Here is a 23546-nt window from a genome sequence, read left to right on the forward strand (position 1 = left end):
TAGCAAGACTTACAAAACTGAGAAGGGAGAACTTAAAAATCACCAATAGGAAGAAAAAAACAGGATATCCCATCATATCCTGCAGCCATTCAAAGGATAATAAAGAAATACCACTGATAACTTTTTATTGACAAGTCCAACAACTTAGAAGAAATGAGCCAATTCCTCAATGACCACAAAGGACCAAAACTCAGCAAAGATGAGACCCATCATCTGAATACTTTTTTAACTATAACAATGTCATAATTAAAGGCTCTAGGAATTATATTCATGTAAAAAGTAAAAAATAATGCTTCTGAAAATCTCTAGGCCAGACAGGGTCACTGGAGGATTCTAACAAACATTTAATTCAGCACCATTTTTATAGAATTCCTTCCAAAAAAACAGAAGAGGAGGGAACACTCCAACTCATTTTATGAGGCCATCAGTATTCTGATACCAAAACCAGGATTTATTCATCCCCACATGCCCACTTATGAAAGCATATAGGGCTTTACAAGCCCATTTTTGTGGCTTTTAGAACATGTGCAAGATTGTGGAGAGTGGAGAATAAAGCTACATATATTTCTTTTTTAGTTAAACTGAAAAGGGAATTTGGAGTTGGATAGAAGATTCAAGACAAATTCTTTTATTTTTTTTTTCTTTCTCTCTTTTCAATATGTGATCTGCACGTAGATGTCTCAGCTGAGCTCTTGTCATGTGCTGTTCCTGACAAGCTCTGCAAAGTAATATGAAAGTCTGTGGGGGGTCGGGAGCCCGAGTCCAGAGTCCCCCATTTGTTCTGCTATTAGTCAACGTGCATACTTAGATAATTAATTAGATGCTATCTGCCTCTGTGACAGGGGCCTGCGGGCTTAGTTTCCATGTGCTCGTTTCTCTAGATCAACCATGACAGTAAAGAAAGGCACTTTAGTAACTAGGTTTATGTGATTATGATAAACTGATTAAATGTGCAGGTTTAAAACCCGGCAAGTCTGGATGCTTCTCCCAGTCTGATCAGCCCTGGCACACAGAGGGACTTATTTCTGAACACGAGTACTCACAGTACTATTTCCCATATAAATCTGTGGTGGGGATGAAACAATGTAATGTTTGTAAACACTTAACATAGCAACCAGCCCCTTAGAGCCTTAACTGATGGTGGCTATAATTACTACTAACAAGTTTGTGGCCTTGAAAATGTCTTTCGAGGCACCCGGGTGGCTCAGTCGGTTAAGCATCTGCCTGTGGTTCAGGTCATGCTGTCAAGGCCCTAGGATGGAGCCCCATGTTGGACTCCCTGCTCAGCGGGGAGTCTGCTTCTCCCTCTCCTTCTGTCCTGTTCATGCTCTCTCTCAAATAAATAAATAAAATCTTTAAAAACAAACAGAAAAAAGTTTTTTAAACCAGAATAAAAAACCATAGCAACATAGGTATTAACTAAACACAATATGGTAACTGACTGCTAAGTAAACTGAAAAGATGATGAAACGAAAGCTTGCTCACCGGCACTCCATTTCAGTATTTGACCCCCAGGGAAAACCCCATTCCCATTGCAAGTGAGGGGCGACAACCTCACTTACAATTCTTCCAGGGCTGGAAGGCTTTCAACAGCACAGTCTTTTTAGCTCGAACCTGGTAACTACCTTTCTGTACTGCTTCAGGTCCTCAACAACGCTCTCGTAAAGAAAAGTGTCTTTCTTCACTACTGGGGTTACCTGATGATGTTAAATTGACAACATATTTTTACCCATTAGAGACACTTCTGTATTGATGGCTTTTACTTTCCCTTGATATGTAGCTTCAAAATCCAAATACCATGTTCAAATCTATCACTTAAGTCCTCCAAAATTTCTGAACATTAACGACCCTTGTTTGTAACCCCCACCAGTGACGCCTCCTTCTAGAGGCTGAGCACCTCTATCACCTGTTGGCAATGTCAAATGCAAAAAATCACCAGGAGGAAGAATTTACATCCCCCTATTGGGCCTCGGGGTAATTCAAGTGGCCTATTCAGCCAGTTGCAGACTATGCAATTTCTTTTATAAAAACCCAGTGTGTGTAGTTTTCAGGCCTAGGAAAGATGTCATGACTTACAGAGGTTTCAATTTGGTCAAGAATATGGGACAAAGAAGAAATGTTTTCATTACCATTAAATAAAGATTAAGAACAATGCCAAGAAGCAAACGAGGATTCAACTCTCATTTGGTTATAACTGAGGCAAATTGGCTCCGCACTAATGTCTAACCCCGTGATGCAGGCCAGGAGAAGGTGGGAGAAGGTCTGGTCCCAGAGAGTCAGGATGTCACTGCGGGATGGAGCCGCCCACCCCTGGTCCTGAGATCGCTTTACAGATAGCGAGGGCCTATCTTCCAGCTCCTCCAGGAACTGCAGCTCTCCCAAACAACCACTGCATCCCTTTGGGAAGTCTCTCTTAGTGAGAGACAGCAAGTGCCCTCCTAGCTGTAGTTACATACTGTCCCGGAGCCTTGGCATGAACTGGATGGCCTGGATTTTGTTAGCAGAGGTGATTCTTAGTAAGCTCTTCCCAAGCCTTCAGCAAATTCAACACCATGGTGGAAAATGCATTGAGATTGGGTGTGGTAGTCTCAAAAGTCTCATGTATATGTCTATGCTGTCACTTCCAGGGGGATATCATTCGCACATCATTTCCTTTTTCTCTTCTCCCCAGTTCCCACAGACCACCTCAACTCCACTCATCTCTTTGATACCTGAAGCACTTCTATTTTGGATATAATACTACTTTAAAATGCACCCTTCTAATGATGGTGTCATTACCTTGCCTTGGGGGTGGCATGTCCATGGTGATGTGGGAGCATGAGACAAGTCAATGTCTGCAGGCTGCCATGGGATGTAGTTGGGGCCAGTTAGGTCTCTGTGAGATGGGGGGAGGTTCTGCACTCCTAAATTCTCCCAAAATGTTTTTAAAAAGATGAAAACTATCACAGTGTTCTTGCTAATATTGAAATGCATCAATGAAGACAGTAGAGAGGCGTTAGGGGGAGACTGGGGCTTGTCCTGAGTCTCCATCTGTTGCCCAGTGAACGTGTTCATCCAACTGTCTCAGCCCTCACACAGATCTGGAGTTTTCAGGTTTTAGTAGGTTCCAGAATGTTTGTAACCACATGCCTGCGTAGGAACTATACACTCCACCACAAGTCTGAAATAACTCTTTAGAAAACTGTCAAATAATGGCAGTAAGCTAAAATTTGGTCAATCAGTATCATTCGATAGCTGCATCTTTTTTCTACAGGCATTGGTAACCAAAAGGGAAACTTCGCAGTAGCCTCTGGACCAGTAGCTAGGAAATCATAAATTAACTCTCTGACAAACATTAGCAGGAGGAATGCAAGCAGTCCTTTAATATATACCTAAACTGACAGAATAGCTACCACCACATGATAGAGATAATAACATTTTCCAACAATCAGAGAAAATATTACCAAACTCTTTAGTTAAAATAATTGATCACTTTAAACCCTTTTGTGTTGGGACCCCTGGGGGCTCAGTCAGTTAGGTGCCTGCCTTTGGCTCAGGTCATGTTCTCAGGGTCCTGGGATCGAGTTTTACATCAGGCTGTCTGCTCAACGGGGAGTCTGCTTCTCCCTCTTCCCCCTTTTTTTCCTCTCCCTCCCTCTCTCCAATAAAGAAATGAAATCTTTAAGAAAATTAAAAAATCAACTTTTCATGTTCTTATTACTATAAAAATGTAAAATCAGTTCAGAGGTCAATGTTTATTTTCCCCCCAAACTATTACAGTGTTGAAACAACAGTAGGTTTGGCTGGCAGTTCTGTATTTCTCTAATTCTTCTCCCACAGACTTTAAATAGGTCATGAGATGAACCAAAGGCCACATACCCATCTGCAGTACAGAGGAATTGAATCATTTCTCCAATCTGACACCCTAGTCTCAAGGTGTCCATTCCTCATGTAAACCCTTGGCCAGGACTGTGCTTTTTGTCCACTAATAAAAACTGCACATCTACCGTATATGCCACATATCCCGTACATACCACATATGCATATACATAGAATCAGCATAGAACTCAGATCGTGGAACAGTCAGTCAGGAGGCAGTGGGAGCGCCGTTGTCACACACAACCTACTTACGGAAGGCGGGGTCTCCTAGGCGGGCAGTCTTCAGCATGGCAACGAGCCATTTCTCCTGCAGAGTGGTCAGCAGGAAGGACACAAGCCTCTCCCTAGCACAAGTCACTCAGCCCTGCTGGGTTCCTGCTGCTCTCTGGGCACCGGCATGCCATTAGGAGTGTGACACAGTAGGGAAAGAGACCGGTTCACTGTGAGACCTGCTACTCACTCTCGTACAGTGTATCGGCCCCCCTTCCCACTGCACAGTGGCTGCCAAGCTCTGGGCGGGAGGCGTGTGACCCTTGAGAAAGTGAGCCACGGAGTCAAGAGTTCCACCGGGGACACGGGCTGCAGTGTCTAGGCCCTTCTTCTAAAGACAGTACTTTTTAGGATGGTATGGAAACAACCTAATTGGGTCCCTTAGCCTTGGGAACAGGGGAAGGATTTTCTTCAGGTTGTAAAGGAGGGGGCAGGGGAGAAAAAAAAAAAAGGAAAGGTATGAACTAGGAAGATAAGGATGTGGTTGGCCCTCTGCTTTAAAAGAAATTAAGAAGATCCAAAAATAATTCATGGAACCTGTATTGAGCATGCGTGTCTGGGGTGCTGGAGTAACGTGGGCTTCATCTTCTTGCACCTGTTACTTTTCCACACAGAGTTAATCCAACGCTCTGTTATCTTGTCTGGGTAAGGGAAATGCGGCGATTTAAATAGCCAAGCTTGGATATTCATCCAAAGAGGACAGCGGAGAGATTTACATGCAAAAATCCCTGGGTTAGAGGAGGACATGGGAAACACACCACAAGTACCTGCTTGCTGTGCTGCCTGGGACATCTGCTGAGCCCTCTGAGCACTGTACTGAACGGAGGCCAGGGGCCGGTACTGCTGTGTGGTTGAGGTAGGGTACTGACCAGATGGATAGTAATACACGGACATCTGTGGAAGAAAGAGAAAAGCCACAGGGAGTGAGAAATGTATACGAAGCAACCTTTTTTGATGCAAAATATGTATGGTCATCTCATGACGTACTATAATCTTAGTAGACTGTAAAGTTGGCCAGCAAATGCTTCTACTGGGCCTATGTGTGTGTTCATGCTACCTTTTTCATGAAGATGTGAAATCTATTCCCCAAGCCCTTGAATCTGGGCTGGCTCTGTGACTCGCTTTGACCAATGTCACGGCCAAGCCAGATCCCTAAGACTTGCACTTCCGCTCACACAGGAGGAACAGCCAGCTGCCATCCAGCTGGAGAAAGAGGCCATGTGGAGAAGACAGGCACCCTGGGGGGGGCAGGCTACTCTGACGTTCTAGGCACGGGAGTGAGGCCATCTTGGATGTTCCAGCTCCAGTCAAGCTGTTGGAGCCATGACCGTCCGAGGCAGAGCTGAAGCACCCCAGTTGAGTCCTGCGTTAGTCGCTGACCTAGCCCTGAACAACACAATGGTTGTTGTCTTAAAACACTGGATTTTGTGTCCTCAAAATGAAACAAAAGTGAATGAAACAGGGGTGCCTGGGAGGCTCAGGTGGTTAAGCATCTGACTTCAGCTCAGGTCATGATCGAGCATCCTGGGATCAAGAGTCCCACATCTAGCTCCCTGTTCAGCAGGGAACCAGCTTCTCCTTCTGCCTCTCCACCTCGCCCCCTTGTGCTCTCACTCCCTCGCTCACTCTCTCTCAAAGAAACAAATAAATAAAGTCTTTTTTTAAAAGGGGGGAGGCATGTAATAGTCATCTACAACAACAAAAAGTTTATGGTAGTTTAAAATATTACATCTAACTTGAATTGTTCTTCTAATGGAAACACAAGTGAGATGTGAAAGCTGCTAATCGCTAGCCTATAAGAAGCAGGGGTTGGAATTACAAAATATGGTCAAGTCTATCAAAGCACTTGGCAGAGTGATTAGCACAGCACCAGTATCCAAAAGAATTTACGTTCCATCTGACAGAAGGAAATATGTTTAAAATAATGTTTATGCCACCTACTGTCACTTTCTAATGACTAGGAATGATTGAAAATACTCTAATTACTTCCAACAAGATTCCAATCAAATGTCTTTTGATTTGAAAAGTCTTCCTTGGGGCACCTGGGTGGTTCAGTGGATGAAGCCTCTGCCTTCGGCTTGGGTCATGATCCCCAGGTCCTGGGATCGAGCCCTGCATCGGGCTCTCTGCTTGGCAGGGAGCCTGCTTCTCTTCCTCTCTCTCTGCCTGCCTCTCTGCCTACTTGTGATCTCTGTCTGTCAAATAAATAAATAAATAATCTTAAAAAAAAAAAAAAAAAGAAAACTCTTCCTTGTCTGCCTCAGTTCATTTATATTAAGGCTGCTCTCTTACTGATCTTGAATAATTTTTCATCTCTAGCCTTCTGACCATTCTTCTATCATCTTCTTGAAAGTGTAAATGGAGGTACACTAGGACCAGCCTACAAGTGCTATTCTCAAATACACAGAATAAAATTACAAGCCACCTGTATTTGAGAACAGTGATTTTCATGAGTATTTCACTTTCTGATTTGATTATGTCAAATAAGAAACACTTTTTTTACTTCAATCTTGCTACTGAAACACTTCTATCATGCTTTCCTGACTTAGCATAACATAGAAACAAAAGATAACTTAGAGTGTGTTGAGCTACGGTTTTGCAACTCCTTGAATTGTTATGAATTCACTTCTGACTGGCAATATGGTTATCCAAGGATAAGGGACTGAACAAGTCTTGAGAGAACACAGGTCAGTATTTGGCAACTAACTGATTGCACATTTTGTTTATGGTTATTTTTTTTCTTCCTGTTTCTCCCTTTCTTTGTAAGGGAGTTTATAACAACAAAACCCCAAAGAATCCTAATGTAATAACGGGTTTTAGTTACACTCTGGTAAATCATGAAGCTATTAAAGATTACTACCATTATACATTAGATGCTTAAGCCCTTAAATTAAGAACAAGAACAACTATTACGGAATTTATTCATGAGCCATTTATTTATTTCTATGTTCTTTAGGAAGAATAACAGTTTGTTCCTTTTGGAAAATCTGTGATTGATTCAGTGGATGCTCAGAAATGTTACCCAATCCTTGGTCTCTTCTCTCACATTCAATATGAAACATGAAATACCTTCAAGGACGAGGGACAGAGTTCAAACACTTCAAAATTTCCTGATGAACACTAATGGTTTGGATGAAAGCATAACGTCTTGAAGGAGAGTCTCAATTTTTAGCACTCAGTGGTCCTGTTTTGTTCTTGTTTTTTCCTCCCACCCTAACTTCTTTGACACCCTGCAGGCTGTGCTAGAGGTTTGATAGCCTTTATCCAGTACCTCTCCCGGGCAGAGCACTGGCCATCTCTTAGCAATTCCAGCTTCCAATCATGAAGCAAATGGAACATGGGCACTGGGCTCATCATCATCCTCCCCCAGAGAGGAAGGTGCTGAGTGGGGCTAGGAGGAGTCTTCAAAGGATCCAAATGCAAGGTTGGAAGGGAGAAAAGAGTAAGCATAACTCCCAAAAGGAGAAAAGGTATATTTCCAAGTATGTATATTTTAAAACACAGAGAACCAAAATATGAGTGAGGAGGTTAGGAGAGGCAAGAAATAAATGAGAAAAAGAAGAAGCCATATTAAAAAATCTCTTCTCCCACCACCTTCTACAAGTCCATCTTTGCCTCGTCCATGTGTTTCTTGCTTCACCTTCTAGGCGGTGTTCAGAAGGCATACATGACACGGCAGACTTCATAGTTATTAAATAGGTTCACTTTCTGTGTACATTTCATGCATTTCCATATGCCCATGGACTGTACCTCGAGTTCTTTTCATTGTCCCATAGTTGAGTAATCAAGTTTTAAAATGTTTACTAAATTGAAACTCACAATGACTTTTATATATATGACATATCTTGTACCTAAGAAGTTCATGCATGGCCAGACTGACCATGAACCATGAACATCTGTTTGGTTTGGTTTTGTTTTTCTACTCTCCTCCCTTCTATTTCTAAGTCTTTTGAAGAAGGGATGAAAGTGTTTCTGTTGCAGACATGCCAGGGTTTCTGAGTTGTCTTTGCTCCTGCAGCGCATTAATACTGAAATTCATTGATCAAGGAAGATTTTTTTTAATGTCTTTAAAAAAAATTCTTCAATTAAATATTCTGCCAACTCTTTTCATTGATAGCAGAAATGGGTAAGAATTCTGAGATGCAGTTTAGGACAAAAGAGCTACACTATTTTTCCCATTAATTAAACTTAAAGTATTTAATTTATTAACAAAATAATTAATATATTAATGAGGCCCTTTCTTCTGGAACTTAAAATTATTTTTTCACATCTCCTTAAATCCTACTGGTGAAGTGATACTGCAGAGAAGACAACTGAAGATGAACAATTAATTAATCATTCAAAGCAAAATGAACAACTGAATGAAAATCATTTCATGGTGAAGGGTTTTGCATGGCTTGAAAAGAAAATAATTTATTCAAGATGTTAAGGCAGTGAAACAAATAATACAGAGGTGACACCGTACTTTAAACAGCTCATCCAATGCAATATTTCTTAATTAGGATGGAATTTGCTTGGGATATGTGTGCCTTGAAAATGGACCAGAAAACGCCTCCGTGCATTTTACATCTTGACAGTAATCACTTGCAATATTCTGCAAGGGATACCCAGGAGAGCACCAGAGATGTTTGGTGGTGAACAGTAACAGATAATCAGTCTTTGAGAAGACAGTAAAAATCAGTGATCTGTGGTGTCTTACATGCTCAAGTCAATTAAATATGATTAATGACTACCTGTGAGAGCACGCAGGAGCTCTGCTTCCCCCGGGGAGAGGAAAGGACAGTGGACGTCTGCTTTAGCTTCCTCCTTTATATTCATAGAGGAGTTCCTGCCTGGGGCACCAGATTAGCTCCAGAAAATGCTTAAGGAAAGAATACACTTCCAGAATAGCAGCAGAGGAGAGCTGAAAGTCCCCCAGGGGCCAGCTCTCTTCTTCCTTCCTACTTTCCCTTTCTAGGGGCTCCAGTGAGGGAGGGAGTGCTCTCCTGTGCGGCTCCCATACCAGGAGCCTGGAAAATGGGACGCTCCCCCACTGTATCATGAGAAGCTGGGTCTGTTTCATTACACGTCCTTTCTGAGCCCCCATGGCTTTGCACAATGGCCGAGTAGGACAGATCAGGTTTTGTAGGTGGGGAATATCAGTAAGGACCAGAAAGAGCCATCCAGGTTGCCCTGGTGATAATTCTGGGTGGAAATGTTGATGTCAGGATGCCCTACGAATAAGCTATAGATCACAGGTGTGAGGACAAAGCCCACTCACCTGAGCAGGTGGAGGCTGTTGAACAAATCCCTGTGGAGAGGGAGGGGGCTGGAGGACTTGCTGGGAGATGGGAGGTCCAGAGCCTGAGAACCCTGCTGTAGGGAGCTGCTGGCCTGTAGAGGCAATGACGTAGCTCGGCTGCTGGGTTGGCTGTGCCATGAGGGACGGCGGGTAGACGGGACCAGGTGGGGGCTCAGGGGTCTCTCCTGAGGACTGCCGGCTCAGGTTCATCTGGGTGAACTGTGTTGTCACGTCGTCTCTCTGCACAGAAACAAAGAGGAAATTGGCAAGAGCAGCCTGGTCATGGGAGAGGCACACAGGGGCAGGCAGAGGCCACATGCTCATCACTGTGGGCAAAGGAGGGCGTCCAGATTGCAAACAATAACAGAAAGGAATTCTCTGTCCAGAACAATAAGAGAACATAACAAGGGAAACAGATTTTAATCCTCAGGAGGATCAGAGATGGCAAACAATTTGACCAAATCTCCATCTTTCAATAGAAACAAATAATTATTTTTTTCACTAAGGGTTTGAGCTGCTCAGGAGGGTGCTGAAGCAAGGAAGGCTTGGTGCCCTTGGTCCTGAAAGGTCAGTGGGGCTTCCCAGAAGTCTCTGCCTTCTGGAGAGAGGCAGAATGGGTTGTATCACCATCACCCATGGCTGTGGCAGTGAGGGAACCATCATGGTGTCTTCACATATTGGAGAATATTTTTCACTGGCATGGCCTGAAATTTAGGGACAATGTTCCTTCTCGTTGTCCAACAGGGCCTAGTACATTGAGGGAAAAGGAAGGGAGAGTGGGGGATCGGGGAGCTTGGGGAACCCCCCACCTCAGTAGCACAGAGTGACAACCACCTCAACTGACTTCCAGCTGTTTCCCAAGCCATCACACCAGTTCATGTCTCTCTCTGTTTCTGACTTCGAACTCCCAGGACATTCAATCCCTGTTCAGTCAGTAAATTCTTAAAATGGTACCCGATTGCAGAAGCAGCAAACATGGGACAGATGACAGAATGGAAACCATTATTTTGGAGAGGAGTTGCAGTGTTCTGGAATGAGACCCTCACTCACGCCCCTTTACAGTCAGCCCAGGGCACCCATCCAGCATCACACAGCCCTGCATGGGAAGGTAATAAAACTGGTGGACATGCTCTCCCAGGGGAAAGGTTGCACACATGAAATACGGTACCATGGGGAACTGCTGCGTTGCAGACACAGGCAGGAGATGCTGGGGAGGAAAAGAGACCGCTGGGTATTGCACGGACTGGGAGGAAGCTTGCAGCCCCTGCACCGACTGGAGGAAAGAAAAAGCTGGTCAGGTAACAGGGAAGCACTGGGAGTGGAAATCCCACAGGAAGTCCGGCTTATCGGAAGCAGACCACCTACACCACCCTACTGGTCGCCTCGGCTCAGTGCGCTCAGAGCCACCAACGGAAAGTCAATGCCAAGCAAAGCACAGCCAGCCAGCCTTGCAGGAGGCATGTTTGCTCAGAGTCAACACTGCCTTCAGAAGTCACTGCGATACTTTTGATGTCATTGTTGTTAGTCAAATCCACTGGATCTAAAGATATTGCCCAGAGACTGAAAGTAAGGGAAAAAATTACAAACGAGGTTCAGTCTGGCAACCTACTCAGAACACTATAGCCTTCTGTGGCTATTTCCGTGTGTTGGCCTAGGAAGGGAAGATCATTCTACATCTCTTGAAGAAGAGGCAGGCCACCTCAGAAGGAAATGAATTCTGTTCATCCGATTGATAAAGCATTCAGTACTACCCCTTTGTGGACAGGAGCCCTTGGTCTGTGTTGGGAATGAGTGATCAAGATGAAAGGAACGCCTCGTTGAGGTTATGGGTTCAGTCTCCAAGACAGTCTCTGTGATGCCTAAGAATAGCATCTAGACCTAAGAGAAAACTTGGCATTCATTTTCCCTAGCGCAGGGTGCTCACCACACAAGTTGCTGGGTGGGGTCTTCGTGTCTACCTAAACTGAAGGATCCAAACGAAATCTTACCAACCTGCTATCAAGGACTCTGGGGCTGCCAGGTCTTATTTATGAGTGGGTCAAAGTGGCCTCAATGAAAAAATGTCACCTCTCTCTTAGGTGCCACTTGCTGTTCTGAGGACTCTGCAGCCCCTGTCTTGGAACACCTCCCCTCCCTGCCTTCCCACCAGCTCTTACCTGAGTGACCAGCGGGCCTGCCATATGGGGCTGCGGTGGCTGCACCTGCTGCTGGGGCTGAGGAGAAGGCTGTTGTGGCGGCGGCTGCTGGGATGGCGCCATCATCGCCCCTCGCAGGGGCTGCTGGCTGGTGGGGGGGTTGTATATTGCAGGGGTTCCGTCGGGATTCACAAAGGGCTGGCCTGCAATGGAATCGCAGCTGGGTTCAGGTGATCTTCTCAGTCTCTGCTTTAGCACAAAGAACCACACTGACAGATATGCAACAGGTAACCTGAGGTAAAGGGGCAGGGTGGTGGAGATCTAGGACACCAGAACCTTCGCTGTCATGAAGGATTTCCCGTTGATGACCTATCCAGCTAAGCTAGCTAACGGTGTGAGCCCACAGCAGTTTAAGAAGCAACAAATAAACCCACTGCCTTCAGAGAGATTTGCTAAAGCCAAGCACATCTGTGTACAGTGGCGCCCAGTGGAGAAGCCTGTGGAGAAGCAATCTTCGCGAAGCCGCGTGTTTGCTGCCTGCACCTCACTGTTATCAGCAAGCTAACATACACTGGGAGATAGGGCTGCTTCCCCTTTACAGAATTCCGGCTACACTGGGTTACACGTTATTTACCAATACATTTGCTTTGCTTCCACTAGCCTTGTCACCAGCTCAAAATGGTGATCAGTTCAACCGATCGATACACAACAGAACCGATCACATCCACAGCCTCGCTTCTCTAGACAGACACGGCAAGGAGCACGCAGGGGTTCCGGTTTTAAAGGTGATGCATAATAAAAGCTTCACAGCATCATCTCCTGATGGTGAAGCAAATATACATTGTTTTGCCTTTTGAAATAATGGCACGGCTCACTACTATTATTACTATTATTCGAGGAGTATTTTATGGTTTGCAAAATGGTATCATTGGATCCCCAGCATGACTCTGGGAGGAAGGACGGTATCATCTCCCTGTGTTGTAGGGGAGACAATGAAGGCCCAGCAGAAAGGTTATAGGGAAAAAGGAGCAAAAGGAGCCCAGAGGGAAGCGAGGGAAAGAGAAGGGAAAAGTAGGAGAACCAATCAAGGTCCAGTGTGGCAAGCACAGGAACAGGCACCTTACACACACTGTCTCTGCTCTTCCAGTGACCCCACAAACAAGTAATCTCATTCCACTTTAAAGACAAAAGGATTGGGGCGCCTGGGTGGCTCAGTGGGTTAAAGCCTCTGCCTTCGGCTCAGGTCATGATCCCAGAGTCCTGGGATCGAGCCCCACGTCGGCTCTCTGCTCAGCAGGGAGCCTGCTTCCTCCTCTCTCTCTCTGTGCCTGCCTCTCTGCCTACTTGTGATTTCTGTCTGTCAAATAAATAAATAAAATCTTAAAAAAAAAATTAAAAAAAAAAAAAAAGACAAAAGGATTAGGGTCCTCATGGACCAAGCAACTCACTCAGAAAGGCCAAAGCAGCGCGTGAGAGTCAGGGAATGGCCCTGGTCAGAATGAATCCCTTCACTTCCCATCACACCAAGTAACTCCAGTGCAGTACCCAAATTTCCATAATGTGTGCATGCTAAATGAGGGGACGATGACAACAATCCAATCATGATCACAAATTATTAACACGTGAGACGTCAGGAGGGGTGGGGGCCATGATTTAAGGTGGAATCACTCCCAGGCTTGGCAGGTAACGCATGCAAAAAATCAGAATGTTCTGATTCGCATTCAGGGGATGTCAGAGGCGGCTTGCTAAACTCTCAAGCACATAGTTGAAAGCCTCCCCTTACATAGTTTGGGTATGTGGGGGTCGCAAGAACACTGTTATCCAGCATAGGCAGCATGGGATGGCTGAAGAACGCAGCCCTTTTCATTAATAATATATATGAAAAATAACAGAAGACCATCAGTGATGTGAGGAAAATTAGCAACAAAACAGAACAGGTCAGAGAGTGAAGATTAAAAAAACTGACCCAAGTGAAACAGCGTTCTAGTGGGAAAAAATATATGCTATCCAACAAGAACAGACTGCTATAAAATGGGGGATAATTAGCTCATACACACCGAGTGAAAGAAACCAGTCCCCAAAGGGCGGCTATTAGGGAAATGTGCAACTGCATTTCTAATACATTCAAGGTCAGGCAGAACTTAATGGTAAAGAAAGTCAGAGGAGTAGGACCACTCAGGGGGGCAAGAGGGAGGCTCCCGGGAGACTAGTCATGTCCTGTGTCTCCTTCCAGGTAGTTTTTGCACAGGTGTTCACACATTCAAATACCTGCCACGGCTATAGGCCGGGTATGTGGGTTTTACAAAATAGGGTGAGAAAATATTTTAGAATCAGTTTGGAAGGCAATCAGTGAGGTTGTGGCTCCCAGGACTTGGTTTCAGCCCTATCAGGAACTGAAATGGGAGCTTGGTGTGCCTATATACACAAATACACTTGTGTGTGTGCAACGTGAAACCCTTAAATGCTGCATATTCATGAACTAAGGAAGTTCTGACAACAGTTTCATAACCAATCACAATGGGCCGTGATGGAAAAAGCAAATGTGCCAGAATTATAGTCACAGAACAATGACTAAATTTAGAGGTATTTAAAAAAAATGTTAATGTTCTTCATAGGCACTTGTTTTCCTATCACTGTCATTTAATTTTAGCTACATTTGTTTTAAATACTTTTTTCTTTTTTCAAAAATAACTTTCTTCTGGATTTAAAATCTGCAGCCCATTTTTTTTTCTCCCCAAAGCCTCAATTTGGGAAAGAATGAAAAGAAATGGTTCAATTTCCAAAACTCTATCAGCCCATTTAATGTTCTAATTCTTAGCCCCACTCCCCCCCCCTTTTTTTTTGTATTACAAAAAGAGGAAAATTTTAGATACCTAGCATTTAAAAAAATCTTCACAGCAACTTCATAAGAAACCATTTCAAAATTAGTCTCATTCTGTGTTCACACACACACACACACACAGAGATGGAAAAATAAAATGATCTTTATTATATTTTTTATGACTTCCAATTTACCCCAGTGAGAAGTAAGGTAGCATGAAAAATGAACCATAAATAAGGTAAAAAAAAAAAACATAACCATAAATTATTCAGATGTCCTTTTTGATAAATTTGAGATCCTCTGTGTGAAATATTGCTAATGTGCTAGGAACAAGGCAAAAGAAACGTTTCCAAATAATTGCATATGAAAAGTACTCAGAACTCCTTTGGGTAGAAAGAGATGGCAGGTTCTTCTGGAAGAGAAGAGAGAGAAGAGAAGACTGCTTTTATGCTCACAAATGAGAAGCAGAAAGACGTGAGAGAATGAAACAAGTAAGATGGCCACTAGGGAGGGAAGAGACACCATTTCCTAAGAGAGTCAGGACAGGCGACTGTTGGTTTTCAAGTCAGGCAACAATGGCCTCTCTGGATGCTGCCATTTCTGCCAATCCAGAAGCAATTACAACTGGATACAGGCAATTAGTTTGAATGACAGCTGCTGAAGACCGAAGGGGAAAGAAAGACTGTTGACCCCTAGGACTATCCAGCTTAGAACAGGTTTTCGTGTCCAGAACTGCGAGAGCCTGCCCAGCAGGCGCAGCATGTGTGTTGGCACCTGTAAAGGGTGCAGGCAAGCCGGGCTGCCACGAACTGGCCAAGTGCTCATTCCCCTCAGTACATGGCCTTAGGTGGAATACTTCCCCACTCTCCACATCAGCATGAATAATGTGCAGTAGATGTTATTTTCTAAAGGTTTTATTTATTTGAGAGAGAGAGAGAGCAAGCAACAGGAGCATAGGGAGGGGGGAGTCTTAAGTAGACTCCCCGCTGAGGGCAAAGCCTGATGTGTGGTTTGATCTTAGGACCCTGAGATCACAACCTGAGCAGAAACCAAGAGTTGGATGCTTAAGGTACTGTACCACCCAGGCATCTCATGCAGTGGATATTTCTGCACCATTATATAATTACTGAGCCCTGCAAGAGGACTAAGACTTGGTTATCCATTCTGAGGATGCAAAACAAAAACAAAACCGAAAAACCTGAGTCTGATCCCTCCCCACAAAAAGCTTATGAATACGCCTATAATGAGGAAATGAACCCCAGGGTAATTCAAATTAAAAGCAAAGTAATCAAATGCTCTTGGTCTCTAACACCAAAACATTTCTGCCATGAACTTGGCAGAAGGGAATTTATTTAAAGAGATAGAGCAAGAAGAAAAAGAGGTTTTCCTTTCCTTGTGCTCGGAAGGTGATCAGTGAAATCATAAGGGCACGCTGATTATGGACAGACGAAGGTTAATTCAGATCTCACAAAGACACGTTGACAGACACGTCACACACAAAAACTTTATGGCACATTTAAGAAGGAGGTAGAAGTGGTGTGGATAAATAGGTGCTGGTAAGCCCATGGGAAATACCAAGTGTAGTGTTAGGAGAACCCATCAGGAACATATGAAAGAGATGAGCCCTAAAAAAGCTGCTCAGAGCAAAGTCCCAGCCGATGGCATGCCCTTACATCACACACTCGTGAATTTGCGCCAGATGAAGGCAAAGCAAAATGGCAAAACAACAGATAGAAGGATTAATGAGTACTTGGGGGATGTTCATGCCTATTGGCATCTCTGGATAGCTCTGAATTGAAAGAAAATAGCCAAACAAAGATGAACTTTCTGCTAAAAAATTCCAAAATGAGACCAAGGCCAAGACAGCAGGAAGAAGATCAAACTCAAGTGTCAAACCCAGGCTTGCCTTGTGAGGATGAGAACATTAGACGGGGATAACTTTGAGCCCTCTGCAGTGGCTCACTCCTCCAGAGGCCTGAAGAGCAAAGAAGGGATAAGCCACAGGTCCTGAGTTAGAAACAGACTGGCGGAGAGCTGAGTCTAAGGCTAGACGAAATAAAAGGTTGTGATTGCATCTGGGGAGCTGGGGGAATATATGTGGATGGGTTGGTTTCAGGATGCCAAATATTTGGTGCTTAGGGAGAACCAAGTCAATTGTGCTGACAAAGGAAGTTTCATTTTGTTTCATTTGGTAGATAGACATGACCAGCAGGCACCTTGGTGTTCTCAACTTATTGCTTGTCTTCTGCTTGCTTAAGACAAATACTTTATGAAAAAACAGACAAAAAACAGAATGAGACCCATAAATACAGAGAACAAACTGGTGATTGCCAGAGGGAAGGGGGATGAAGAGATGGGCAAAATGGGAGAAGAAGAATGGGAGGCACAGGCTTCTAGCTATGGAATGAATAAGTCATGGGAATAAAAGACACAGCAAAGGGAATATAGTCAATGACACTGTACCAGCGCTGTATGGTGACAGATGGCAGCTACACTGTGGTGAGCAGAGCGTAACACACAGAGAAGTTGAATCACTATGTTGCATACCTAAAACTAATGTAACATTGTGTATCAACTGTACTCAAATTAAAAAAAAAAATTAAAAGGCAGGCATTTTATCATAGTTTCAGACCTGGACCACATTCTCAAATATGTTAGATTAAAACAAACAAACAAACAAACAAACAAACAAAAAACCCCAAAACTGTTCTATTATGCACATCAACATATAATGAGTAGTAGATACTATTTCAGTACTCTGTAATTACTGAGCACAGTGTCTAAGACTACTTTGTTATCCTCTCGAGTGAAATTAGCCAAGGATGGCTCCTTCCCACAATGATCTCATAAATGAGCTGGTAACAGGGAAATGAATCCAAGGGCTACTCACACAAGAAGGAGAGTAGTCATATGCTGTTGGATCCTAACACCAAAGAATTTCTACCGCATATTTAGGGAAGGGGAGAGGTGTGGATTTCAGGAGTTCACAGCCATGACAGAGAAAGATGAGTTCCAGTCCAAAGGTGGCAAATTTCTAGTTTCAGTAGTAGAGTCATAAGAGATTAGATAGATAGATGGATGGATAGATAGACAGACAGACATGCTCACATGCACACCATAGATAGATACACATATATGTATACATGATACATGATGGGATCTGTACACACATACACCCACACGCATATTTTCATTTTACAAAAATAAACATATTCTAGGAGAGAAGAAACATCATTCACCTTCCATCCCACCACTCAATCATGGTATAGAATACATCAATATATTTTCCTTTTGGTCTTGGGATATTTTAATGGCAGGCATTTGTCAGATCACATAAGTGTGTACAGAGAAGCTGCCCGACAGTGTTATTAGACCCTTTCCCTCAGTTCGGATCCTTTTTCAAAGGAGATATTTTGATAACAGCTCTAAATGACTGGATCCAACGAATAAGAATTGGGACTTGGCACCAGAAAGCACTTCCTTTCTTTTTCTACAAGCGAGATTACACATGATAATATACACATAACACATGCACAACCATTATATCATTACAAATAATATTTCTTCATTATACCCTAAAAAATACTCTTTTGAGCTTTTTTGAAACACAGCAATTTTGATTAAAACAAATGACTCAAAACTAATGCCTGTGTGTGCTCTTGTCTGCAAACTCTCCGTCTCAATTAAAAATGGAGGGATTTAAGCCAACGGAGTCAGACCATACTTTGATCAGTGCCCAGAGTAATGACTGTAATCCTGGTTTTCTTTTAATTTCCTTTTAGTGCTTACAATGATCCAAATAAAATAAAAGCAATCTAATATTCTCCTTAGAAGTATCTATTCTGAAAGCTTTCAAATGGTTTTCAATAAAATGATTATGCCTTCTTTTCCCTCAAGCTTATGGCATTTTCAAAATGTCTCAATCAAACACCATGCCTTGAGATTGTGCCATATGTTTTCATGAAAATGTGGCAATTATTCAAGTAACTATTTTACTATCATTCTCATGTTTCTCTGAATTTCCTAATTACTAGTAGTGCTATATACGTGAAAAGATTGAGTCAGATTGCTTTTATGAGATTCTCATTCACTTTTCCTTTCTAAGTTTAGCTAATCACGGAAATACTCTGGAATCATCGAAACCAAACTCAGACATATTCAGAGACAATTCAAATTTTTTTTTTCCAATTACTTATAAAGGCTTCCAAAGAGGCAACTAGTCAATGTCAAGCTTTCTATCCCAGGACTTCCCAGCCATGGCACTACTGATATTTTAGGCTGGATAATTCTCTGTTGGAAGGGGCTGTCCCATGCATTGTTAAATGTTTAGCAGTATCTCTGACCTCTAACTTCTTAAATGCCAGTAGCAGCCCCTTTCTCCCTCAGTCATAATAATCAAAATGTTGGTAGATATTGAGAAATGGCCTTGAAGGCTTGGGCATAATTGCCCCTGGTTGAAAAGTTTCCCCCATGAGGCACATGCTTGTTAGTCTATTTGCCCAATGCTCTGGGTTCTTCGGAATCAGTGTGGCAATTAACTGACTACTAGAGAAGTTAAAAAGTAAAGAACCATTGATCATGGGGGGAAAAATGATCATCATGAAGTTACCAATTTTCCAAACCTCACCAAAACCAGTCTAGTTGTAGGGTCACTAACATGCATAAGAATTAGCTCCCTATGTCCTATTTTTCACTGCTATTCCTTATTCCCCAGGGGTGGGACTGTGTGAAGTTCTAACACAAGAGCACAACTTCTAGAGGTAAGAATCTGCTATGTGTCCCAACTGATATCTCAAGTTCATGAAGTATTTTGGATGCAAAAATACTTTTGACATAATAAGAGGCTATCCTGATATTTAGTCTGTGAAACACAATATTCTGCAAAATACAACACAGTTATTTCCCAGATCATCATATTATGGTTACTGATCTTAGCTCCCAGGAATACCTGAGACACACTATGGTCAACACAAAAAGGACAGAGGGAAAAGTGGATATTTCTGGGAAGAATCTGTATTTATAACCACATATCAATATTGATATCAATATACAGAAAGAGATTACAACTATAGATCTGCTCTTCCTAAACTAAGACCCTACCCAGTGGTTTATGCACATAACTCTTCTGCTCAGGAATTTTAAGAAAACTTGCTGAAGAATTTATAAGCACAAACACAAAAACAAAACTCTGATCTTGAGTCCCTGCCATAGCAGCGGTAAGGAACTAACCTGTATGCGGATTGAGAAGGATGCTTCCCGGCGGGATGCCTGTCGCAGCCTCGAGGGGAAGGAGGATGTAGCTGGTGCTGGGGGCTGGCTGGCCTCCTGCTCCACTCTCTGGATAGGGCACACAGCTGGGAGAGCCAGCAGCCACGCCCGCAGCCAGGGGCGCACTCTGCAGGGGTGCGTGGGTGCGGGGCAGAGACCCCGAGGAGCCTGTGCTGCTGTTAGACTCGGAGCCTGCCACAGAGAAAAGGATCAGAAAATCATCCAACACAGACAGCTCCGGATCTAAATGCTTAGTTTACATAATCCATCCTTAAAGCATGCAGTGAGTGCCGCAGGACTAGAGCAACATTTGGGGCTCACATTTTATTGAGATATCTGCTACCTATTTTTCAAATGTGTCGATTTCCTAGGAAAAGAGAAGTTAAGAATGAGCACTTTCTTTCATCCTCTCACAAGCCCCTAGGGTAGTACATCCGTAAACAGTTCCCTAAAGCTGTAGACTCCATGCCTGGAGAAGTCCGTCATCCTGAGTAATTAAAGCCAGAGGGCTGTCTTACTGGAGTTAGGAGAAAATGCCAGATGGATATTAAAATGATGGCAGTTTAAGAAGGAGTCCTAGAATGTGCTGATCATGCCCTTGAGTCTAAGGAACATCCATAAAGCTGCATTTTGAAGGAGGATGGCCAGAAATAATCTTTTCCCCTCTAGATGTGAGTAGAAGAACTGGAACACTCCTACTGAGAGTCCTTAAGGTGTGTATTTCACTTAGTGACAGAAATCTTACTAATATGCCCAAGGGGCAGGCCAAGAAGGGCTTGGCCTTCATGAGAACACCGGATCATCCTTTAGATGGCACAGGAGGGTAAAATCATGGAGAGATTTGTGGACTGTGTGTTTTGCAAATTTGTAGGTAACTGGATTCCAAGGTGGACTCTAACCCAACCGTCTCCCTTCCCCTCCCCTGCTATATCCCTCATCTATTAGGCACAACCTGCCCTTCACCAGAGCCAGAGCCAAGGAGCTCTAGTTCCCTTGACCATCACTGTTCTGGACACTGAATATTAACCAGAACATTGGAGACAAAATGCACCAAGCCCCATTTCTATATCAGTGAATTCTAACTAGCAGATGATTTGAATGATATCATAGGTTGTGAGAACATAGTACAGGGAATTAAAAAAAATTACTTATTAGCCCACAACTATCAATTTATGTCCTTAAAAATGAATTCCTCTGGGTGGTTAAAGGGAAACCTTATATAAGGAAGAGTTAACATTGTTTCAAGATTTTAAAATGTGCCCTTGAGTTAAACTGGAAACCTCTAAAAAATAAGTGATAGGCATACAGCATGTAATCGGGGAGAAGAAAGGCCATCAGAGAGAGTTTAGAGGAGGACATTGTTTTCAAGAGGGAAGGCAGTGTTATTTATTGAGCACTTTGTATGTGTGAGCCCCTGGGCACACTGGAATAATAAGTACTGTTACTGGCTGTGTAGATAGGGAAGCTGAAGGATAGAGAAGTTCAATGCCTAAAGTCGACTCATAAAGCCAATGATAGAGCAGAGTGTGGTCTAGGCAGACCGATCGAGCTTGACCTGGGACTCAACACTGCCTCCTAAAAGTAAGTGTATGCATATGCCAGGGACTGCCACCAGTCATTTGGGAATCTTCTCTTCTTTCCCCCACGACTTGATTGTTAATAATGATAAAGTTATAGGTTAATTCAGGATGCACCACCTAACTGGTTTCAAATGCTGATGGATTCTGAGTAATGTATGGGGGAAAATAAAGACCCTGAAAGGAGATCTGAACATGCTAAGAGTAGTTTTGAGAGGGCATCGCTGGCATGGTGCCCGGGACATTGCAGCCCCAGGTGTGTTTGTGAACTTACCCCATGGGATCTCATGCTACAGTCCAAATTTCACACTACTGCAGAGGGAACAACAGCAAGGGTAATAAACAGTTACAAAACCTCCTGCCCCCAGACACTGAAGCTCATACGAAATAGGTTCAGCCCACCTCCAGGCAGAAGGGTCAGACAGCGGGAAAGGGTTGGGGTGAAGGAGACATGTCCTAAGGAACATGAGGTGTAGCTGGGGCTGGCAAGAGGAGGGGGGTCAGGAGAGGGGATGGGTGCACACAGCTTCTGTGCTATAAGAAAATCCAGAGTGCTCTTCCTTTTTGGCTTTCAGAAGATGGCTATTAGTTACTGATGTGTAATATCATGTCCTTCTAGCAACAGGAGAAAAGCAGCACCTTCAACAGAAACAATGAGAGGGCAGGGCAAAGACAATGTAAAGGATTAGAACTGTTCAAAAATTTAAAAAAAAATGAAATTGATATTTGAGAACTTTACTGCTTTGGGTGCTGAGAGTTAAATTGTGTCCAGTCTCCTTTTCTCATGGAGAAATGCCATTGAATGCTAACAATGGCAAATATTTAAACAGTATGTCTACATGACAAGCGCTATGCTAATCACTATGTGAATTACCTAGTCTCATTTTCACAGCAACCTCATTTTGAAAATGAGAACTGATCCTCAGAGATGTTAAGTAAATTTCCCGAGCATAATTCATGTGTGGCAGAGTCTGCGTTCAGGACCACGTGGACTATGCCTCACTCCCAGAGTCATGTAGGGCCTGGGCCCCAAGCAGGACAGTGCCTAGGTTCTAAGAGATACAGCACAGGAAGTCAATGCTGCCCACAATGAGATGCTCAGAATTGGAAGCTGGACCCTAAGAGGCAGTCGGCAGAAGGTGTAGGGACAAGACATCAAGGTGACTGATGGGGGACTTTGGTGAACACTCAAGAGAGAGAAAGGAAAAAGGAAGAGGGAAAAATGGAGGGGGGATGTTGTATAAAACATCATATGACAAAGTAAAATGGAAAACTGACAGCAGAGAGGAAGGGTGTGGGAAGATGCCACTGACTAGCTGTGTTTTCTTCATGAAGTGACTACTTCATCATCATCTTCTTCTTCTTCTTTTTTAGATTTCTTTATTTATTTGAGAGGGAAAGAGAGAAAGAGAGAGAGAGAGAGACTGTAGAGACGAGAAGCAGAGGGAAAGAGAAACTCAAGCAGACTGTGTTGAACCCAGAGCCCAACGTGGGGCTCAATCTCATGACCCTGAGATCATGATCTGAACCCAAACCCAGAACTGGATGCTTAATCGACTGCACCACACAGACACCCCTGAAATAACTACTTTTTTAGGCCTTAGTATCCTCTTTTGTAAAATATAAGTCACCAGAATGGTGAGTAGCTATGAGGATGGTAGCCTTAAACTTCCTCTCAACTTGAACAACATTTAGACTGGTTTCTTCCAGAGGATCATTCCTCTACCTCCTTTTTCTTAGAGCATTTCTGCCCCTTTATGGTGTCAACCTTTCATTAGCCTAGTAATTCTTTTACAACCCAGGTATGTCTTTGTTGAGGACTCAGGAGTATCTCTTTGAAATGTAATAATCAAGAGAACTGGTGCCCTTGTCTGCCAGTTTCTGTGCGAGGGGAGAAAGAAGATTGACTGTGATAAGAACCAATCAGCAAAGATGACTTAGTTGGATTCACCAACTACTTGTCTACCTTTACCCAGTGTTTTTCCAGTAGTTCACGGCAGCCCTTTCAACTCCCCTGCAGTTCCTTAGCTCAGGGTTGAGTTCAGTCTTTCTCCCGTATTGTAATAGTCTTGGCCCTTATTGCAATAGTTATGAATAGAATCTTCCTTGTCTGTTTATCTTGTCTGATGCAATTCTTCTTTTATAAGGACCATGAACCATAAGTATTTTTCCCTGAATTAATAATTCAACAAAATATTTCCAGATTCAGGGGTCAGAAAATTCAATAGAATGACCTAAAGCTTCTGAAATTACAAGGAGAGAGAGAACATCCAGGCTGCATTAGCGCTGTAATGAAAATAAACACCAAGAAGAGGAAGTGATAGAGAGATGAGGTG

General features: G+C 43.3%; 1 protein-coding gene across 22 annotated transcripts in view; it reads right to left on the reverse strand.

Annotated features, from left to right (window-relative positions):
- Positions 1 to 23546, reverse strand: part of ARPP21 (cAMP regulated phosphoprotein 21) — a 153035-nt gene that overhangs the window by 44823 nt on the left and 84666 nt on the right. For 18 of the 22 annotated variants that reach the window (XM_044252737.1, XM_044252736.1, XM_044252738.1 and 15 more), the window contains 5 exons: positions 19595 to 19825; positions 11566 to 11747; positions 10578 to 10682; positions 9389 to 9649; positions 4896 to 5022 (listed from right to left, as the gene is read on the reverse strand). In XM_044252737.1, the coding sequence (XP_044108672.1) occupies positions 4896 to 5022; positions 9389 to 9649; positions 10578 to 10682; positions 11566 to 11747; positions 19595 to 19825 (906 nt within the window). The remainder of the gene's footprint in view (positions 1 to 4895; positions 5023 to 9388; positions 9650 to 10577; positions 10683 to 11565; positions 11748 to 19594; positions 19826 to 23546) is intronic. The other 4 variants (XM_044252755.1, XM_044252754.1, XM_044252751.1 and 1 more) reach the window with 2 other exon arrangements.

Source organism: Neovison vison, chromosome 6 (assembly GCF_020171115.1).
Source record: "Neovison vison isolate M4711 chromosome 6, ASM_NN_V1, whole genome shotgun sequence".
Taxonomy (NCBI): Eukaryota; Metazoa; Chordata; class Mammalia; order Carnivora; family Mustelidae; genus Neogale; species Neogale vison.